The 7,234-nt window shown below is 51.0% G+C and overlaps 1 protein-coding gene across 1 annotated transcript in view; it reads right to left on the bottom strand.

Moving 5' to 3' along the window:
- Window positions 1-215: 215 nt before the first annotated feature.
- The window catches only part of VWCE (von Willebrand factor C and EGF domains), a 29,966-nt gene continuing 22,947 nt past the window's right edge, over window positions 216-7,234 (bottom strand). Inside the window, exons 16-20 of the mRNA XM_024749083.1 lie at window positions 6,589-6,671; window positions 5,441-5,531; window positions 5,276-5,358; window positions 4,825-4,915; window positions 216-942 (exon numbers count right to left, since the gene is read on the bottom strand). Coding sequence (XP_024604851.1) covers window positions 311-942; window positions 4,825-4,915; window positions 5,276-5,358; window positions 5,441-5,531; window positions 6,589-6,671 — 980 coding nt within the window. The 3' untranslated portion in view covers window positions 216-310. The remainder of the gene's footprint in view (window positions 943-4,824; window positions 4,916-5,275; window positions 5,359-5,440; window positions 5,532-6,588; window positions 6,672-7,234) is intronic.

The raw sequence follows: 7,234 nt of genomic DNA, 5'->3' as shown, positions 1-7,234 counted from the left end.
GCCCCTCGGACCCTCCTGCTCCAGAGGAGGGACTCAGCTGCCCCAACCTTTCTCAGAAGACAGGCGGCCCACGCAGTCCAGGGAGGATGCTGACGGTGGAGAACGTGTTGCTGGAGTCTCACAACACATCCCAGATGCTTCTTGGGAGCAAGGCTACATCGGGCCCTGAGGGTTTTCCGTCCCCGCCAGGGGTCCTGAAGGAGTCGGCAGCCTCACTGGCCCCCAGAGCCGCCCTGCGAGCTCCCAGGGCCTCTGGCAGAGCCTTCTCTGTCTGGCGTCTCCCGGGCACAGCCCTGCAACGGAGGCCTGCTTACACCGTGGACTCCTCCTGTGAGGGCCCCATGGTGGGCTCCTGGGGGCCAGGGCTGGCCGTGGCTGCAAGGGCTGCAGAGAGTCTGGAGGTGGCTGGAGAGAGTCTGCGAGGCCTGAGGATGGTGACGGGGGCCTCTGAGGGGCTGGGGCCCATCGTGGAAAGGGCTGAGGCTCTACGCCGGATGGTGGCAGGCAGAGAAGGCTGTCTGGATGCTGTGTGGGCCCCGGAGGCCGAGGACGAGGGCTCTGGAGTAACAGGAGGTGGCCCGGGAGCCCCGGGAGAGGCCGGAGGTAGAGAGGAGGCTCCTGGAGGGATTGAAGGCCCTGGTGAGGGCCGAGGGGGCTGGGAGGCCCCGGGCTCCCCTGGGAACATGCCCCCTGGCCCCAAAGGGGGTGAGGGTAAGGCCTGGGCTCCTGAGGGGCTCACGGGTATAGTCTGCATGTCAGACAGGTTCGCTCTCAGGAGGAGCTGGAGGAGCTGCAGCGCTGGCCTCCGAGGCAACACCGCTGGGGGCCCCGGGCAGGAGCTGCAGTTGGGCAGGGCCTCGGGGTCTCCACGGGGGGTCCGGGCCACTTTGCTGAGCTCAACGTCTCCACGAGGGGAGAGACCCCGGCTTTCTTCCAGGGAATCTAGAGAGGGGGCGGGGCAAGAAGATGCACAATGGTTCTCCCCTACGACTGAGGCAGGTCTGAGATGAGCTGCACCGAGAACAGGGCCCCAGCTCTGGCCCTTAAGGGTCCCTGTGCACCGGCCGTTGGGGTTGGGGGATCCCGCCGGCTCCTGCCTCCAGGAAAGGGAAGACCCAAGAGGAACCATGAGCAGAGAGGGACAGTTCACCAAGGCACTGGCTGTGTGACCTTGTGTGAGGCACGTAACTCCCCTGGGCCTCCATTTCCCCATCTGTAAAATGGCCATCACAGTAACAGTGATGGCCACATAGGCCACGCAATGAGGACTGAATGCGATGGAGCCTGAGAGGTCTCAGCCTAAACCCAAATGTAAACTCTGGACTTTGGGTGACAATCACGTGTCAGAGTAGGTTCATTGATTGTAGCAAATGTACCATCTGGTGGGGGATGTTGACAGCAGGGGGCGCTATGCGTGGGGCGGGGGCAGGGGGATTCGGGGAGCTATCCGTACCTTCTGCTCGATTTTGCTGTGAACCTAAAAATGCTTTAAAAAAAAAAAAGTCTATTGAAAAAATTTGTTTTTAAGTCTCAGCCTGGAGGCCGGCGCATCATAAGGGCTTAATCCATGGCGGGAGAACAAGGGAAGGAAGGAAGAATATTGGAGAAAGGTATGATCAGGGAGGAGACGGAGGCTGGTAAACACATTACAAACTGGAATGATTACATTTTAAAAATCATCAAAAGATAACCTATAACTTTTTTAAAAATTGTGAGTTACCCTGCTGTATACCTGAAAGTTATATAATATTGTACATCAAATATACCTCAATTGAAATATATATATAAACCATCAAAAGGATAATCACAAAAACCATTTTACCAAAAACCACTGAATTGTGTACTTTGAGCGTGTGACTTACAGGGTGTGTGGATTATATCTCAAGAAAGCTGTTCTTTTTTTTCTTTTAATTATCAAAAGGAAACAATTCACCTCGTATTTCAGTAAAAAGCATTTCTTCTTAAAACAAGTTCGCACATGGTGAACGCAGCTGAGGCAGGTGCCCCAGGAGAAGGAGGTGGGCTCTGCATCTCATCTCTTTGGGCCTCAGTTTCCCCATCAGGAGGCAGGAGAGCAGAATGGAAACGAGCGTGGGGTGAGGAATCAGAGGGACCTGGCCCTGAGTCCGGCGACACTACCACCTAGAACGTGGCCTTAAAGACAGAAACTTGGGAATTCCCTGGCGGCCCAGTGGTTAGGAATTGGCACTTCCACTGCCTGGGGCCCGGGTTCCATCCCTGGTTGGGGAACTAAGATCCCATAAGCTGTGCGGCACGGCCAAAAAAATTTTTTAAATAAATAAATTCTTTTTAAAAAGACAGAAACTTAACTTCTCTGAGCCTCCATTTCCCCATCTGCAAAATGGAGACAATAAGAGCACCCATGCATAAACAAACATTCCTGGGGCATTTAAATGAGACAATACAGGTAAAAGGCTCCATACACTGCCTGGCACCTTAGCTAACGATTAGTCTCTAGAAAGCAGGGGAATACTATCCATCAGCTTGCAGAGGGTTTTGTGCTGGTTAAGGTCGAATCTATAATCACTCCACAGTTCCCAACATAATGACTGTACGGGCTCAGGATGTTTCCAGCCCCAGCAGTCCTGACAGCCTCTCTCCACCCACAGAACTGAAGAGCTGCCCTAAATACAGGATGTCCTCTTCAAAAGGTCAAAGGAGTTAAAGAGGTATTTTATACAAGAGGAAATTCAGGCCACAAATCCGTGGAAAAATTCACTGTCTTCCTGGAAGTTTAAAAAATGTACAATAGCCACCGGTAAGGTACTTTATGGACACGTTAACCTGGAAAAATTAAATTCAAAACGCACAGTGTAGAGTTGGTGGGCATATGGGGCACCAGCTACGTCTCTGTAAGTTTCCCCTTTCTCTAGGACCCCATCTGGTAACCCGCTGTCATTCGCTAGGAGTCACCAAACCACTCCCGACACCCTGTGACCTAGTTACTGCACCTATTAACCACAGGGTCTGAATGCAACTCACAAAATTTGAAAACAAAAGTTGTCTGACCAAAGATTTTTTCACAGTGGGTCCACTATGGATGGAAAAAAAAAAAAAAAGAAGAGGAAAAAAGAAACCACCTAAATGTCAACCAAAAAGGGAAGGGGTAAGCAAACCATAATATTTGGGAGCTTTTTTAAATGACCAGCTGTGGGCTACATCAATATTTTGAAACTGTGTGTTACAGTAGGTTGTCCATGTCCTGTTTATACCTCTGCAAAAAGATCCACATGAACAAACACTCACGATGGAGAAAGACAAACAGATGTGAATCATTTTCAGGAGTCAATGTAGCAGAGTAGCTAAAAGCATTGACTCTGGGCTCAAATCCTGGTTCTACTGCCAACCAGCTGTGTGACCTTGAGCACCTCACTTCACCTCTCTGTGCCTCAGTTTCCTCACCTGGAAAATGGGGATGCTAATAGTATCTATCACAAAGAGTTGCTGTGAAAATGAAACAAGACGTATGAAAACAAACAGATGGGCAACGGGGACATGAAAAGATGCTCAACATCACTAATCATCACGGAAATGCAAATCAAAACCACAATGAGATACCACCTCACAGCCGTCAGAATGGCCATCATCACAAAGACAAGACACAGCAACTGTTGGTAAGGAAGTAGAGAAAAGGGAACCCTTGTGCACTGTTGGTGGGAATGTAAACTGGTGCAGCCATGGTGGAAAACAGTATGGAGGTTTCTCAAAAAACTAAAAATAGAACTACCATATGATCCAGCAATTCCACTACAGGGTATATATCCAAAAAAAATGAAAACACTAATTCCAAAAGATATATGCACCCCAAGGTTCATTGCAGCATTATTTACGACAGCCATGACATGGGGAAAACCTAAGTGTCGATCGACAGATGAAGATGGATAAACATGCGGTGTGTGTATATATACGCAATGGAATGTTATCCAACCACAAAAAAGAATGAAACCTTACCATTTGCGATAACGTGGATGGACCTAGAGGGTATTATGCTAAATGAATAAATCAGAGGAAGATAAGTACCATATGATCTCACTTATATGTGGAATCGTTTTTTTTTAAAAAAAAAAAAAACTGAGCACACAGATATTGAGAACAGATTGGTGGTTGCCAGAGGTGGGAGGAGAGGGGTGGGCAAAATGGCTGAAGGGTCAAAAGGCACAAATTTTCAGTTACAGAATAAATAAGTCATTGGGATATAATGTACAGCATGGTGACTGCTGTTAATGATACTGTATTGAAATACTATACCTGAAAGTTGCTAAGAGATTAGATCATAGAAGTTCTCATCACAGGAAAAAAAGTATTTTGTAACTATGTGGGGTGACAGATGTTAACTAGACTTACTGTGGTGATCATTTTGCAATATATACAAGTTTGAATCTTTATGTTGTACACCTGAAACCAATATAATGTTACATGTCAATTACACCACAATTAATGGATACTCAATACATATTAGCAATTATTCTTCTGCAAAGTTGATTCAGTTCCTAAATTCCAATTTTTAAAAAAGGAAGAAAGCAGAGGGAGAGATTCAGAAAGGAGGAAATGAAGAAGAAAAAGGAACAGTAAACAGACTCGTCAGACGGCACGGCGCATCGTGGCATAGCACTGACGAGGGTCAGCAAGCCCAGGCTTGGGCCTGGGCGCACCACGTGCTGGCTGTGTGACCTTGAGCAGGCCACGTGCCCTCTCTGAGCCTGGGTTTCTCACATCCAGCCCTGTACAAGTCCTGTGTTTCTGGGCAGAAAAGCAAAGTGGAAAAGGACGGTGGTGAGGCTCCAGGATGCAGAGGCCGCTTACCTGGACAGAAGGAGCAGCAGTCCCTGGGGGGCGTGAAGGGGTCCGAGCAGGCCTGCTGGCAGGGCATCTTGTCGCAGCTCACCTCTCCCAGCTGGGGAAGCAGAAGGAGACACATGAGGAAGCCCAGAGCATCTCACCCCTCCCCAGCAGCGCCCTCAAGGACATATTACACCAGCAGTTGGACCCACGGAAAGATGTGGGGCAGAAGCTGCAGGGCCTGACCCTCACCTGAACAACAGGTGAAGCCAAACACAGTGGGGCTGCCTTAAGGAAACAACAAAGGTAGAGGACAGCATCAAATCCGAAGGTATCCCCGCAGGTAACTGAAGTTGAAGAATGGCAGGTGGAAGACGGGCGTACACTGGCTAAGGGGCTCCAAGTTTCACAAAGGGACAAAAGGCCAGAAGCAGCCCCTGGGTCGACAGGTCCAGGGTCCCCAGGCCCAGCTCACCTGGCATATGCACTGGGTACAGGGCTCATCGTCCAAGGTGAACACCTGGCCATTCCCCACCTTCCTCCCCTCGTAGTTGCAGTCTGCAGGGGCAGAGGAGACAGGGGCCGTGAGAGCCAAGGCCCACTCAGGAGCCTTGCACGAGGGGTGGCTGGTCCCACTCACCTCGGCACACTGGACAGCACTCCCCGTCAGGGTGGAAAGGGTAGGAGCAGGTGATGGGGCAGTCCACGGGCGAGCAGGCCACCGAACCCAGCTGCAGGACACAGAAAACACTGAAGGCCCTTTGTTCTGGGGGGCTGATGGGTCACTCGTGAAGGACACATCACATAGCCGCTGAGTGCCCATCGGAGCCATCAAGGTCAGGTGAGAGGTCCATGGTGAGGTAACAGACTGAGTTAGAGTCTGTCCTCCCACTAGAATGCAAACCCCCCAGGCCCAGCCTTGTCCTCAGAGCTCAACTGTCAACAGCTACCTGTCAAACAAATCCATGAACTTCCCAGGAAAGCTGAGCACCAAAAACTTATGGGGAAGGACCCAGAAGCCAAAGCTCCCCAAAGCACATGGCTGTGAACGAACAGGGCCACCCAGAGGCCAGAGATGTTCACCCCAAGCTGCTCGATCTTTCTGCAGACCCATCCCTTTTCACCCACCACCAGCAAAGAAGCCCCCTAGGCATGAAACACTTCTAGCATGACAAGCAATAAGGACTTATTTTTTCCATTTTCCAAATACTAAATGATATTCCTGTCATTTAGACTGAGAGGCAGTATGGCTTAGGGGTAAAAGTGTGCCGTCTGAGGCAGACTCAGGATACTAGAATTGATTCTTGGCACTTCATTTGACTAGTTGCGGGGTCTCTGCGCCCGGCTGTCTCACCTAGCAGCTGGGGATGGAGGTACCCACCTCATAGGATTCCCCGTGAATTAACAGGTCGTGCTGAGATCAGGGACTGGCACATGGCAGGGGCTCGAGAACGTGAGCATATTAACGATTCTGTACAGAGTCCTGGGTTTGTGTTCCTCACCTCCACTCTCAGGGAGAATCCCTGGGCCATATTTTATACCGTAAGGCCCCCAAGACCCTCCCTGGTCACCCAGAAGCAGAGGACTTTTGCCAGGCAGGGTTCAAAGTATTTCTCTGGCCCTGGGTAAAGAATCACCCCGGGGCAGGGCTGAAGGAAGCCGGCTTTCACCATGATCCAGAAGTGACCATTCTCTTGGAGGTCTCTGGATTTTGCCTGCAGGGTTCAGGAGCTGGTGGCTATTTCTGGGGAGTTTCCGCAGACAGGGGTCAGGTCTGGGTGGTCGTACCAGGCAGATGCAGCTCAGACACGGGTCCAGCACGGACGGGAAGGTCTGGTTATTGTAGAAGATTCTACCTGTGTAGGTGCAGCCTGCCAGAGAAAGCATGTGCTGAGGGCCAGCCAGGGGATGGCTGGCCTTTGCCAGGAAGAAAGTCCAAGGTGTTTCTAGGCAGCAAAGGTCAGGCGAATGGCCTCTCTAGACACTTGCCCAGGGGGCTGGGGAAGGGACAGAACATATGTCTGGATTGGGTGCTGACTTTTTTCTCGCTGGATTCAGCAAAGGGATCATAGTGTCTTCACTTCGAGGTTCTCCCCCAGGGAAGGGAGCCGTTCCTCCTACCCCCTCACTTGGCAGGATCAGGATGAGGGACCCGGAGACTCAACCCGGGTGCCAGGCACCACGGCCATCCTCTCTGCTCCTCTCCACTCAGTCGAATCCCAAACCCCTCCTTCCAGGAGGCTCCCCTACAGCTCCGCTCTCTGCTTCCCGAAGCCCACAGAGAGGCTGCCACCTCAATGATATTTATCACATACTGGTACGTATAAAAGCAGGTGATGGTGGCGCAGTGGTTAAGAATCCGCCTGCCAATGCAGGGGGCACAGGTTCAAGACCTGGTCCAGGAAGATCCCACATGCCATGGAGCAACTAAGCC

This window comes from Neophocaena asiaeorientalis, unplaced genomic scaffold (assembly GCF_003031525.2).
Source record: "Neophocaena asiaeorientalis asiaeorientalis breed wild unplaced genomic scaffold, Neophocaena_asiaeorientalis_V1.1 scaffold43, whole genome shotgun sequence".
Lineage (NCBI taxonomy): Eukaryota > Metazoa > Chordata > Mammalia > Artiodactyla > Phocoenidae > Neophocaena > Neophocaena asiaeorientalis.
This window is presented reverse-complemented; position numbering and strand designations above follow the sequence as displayed.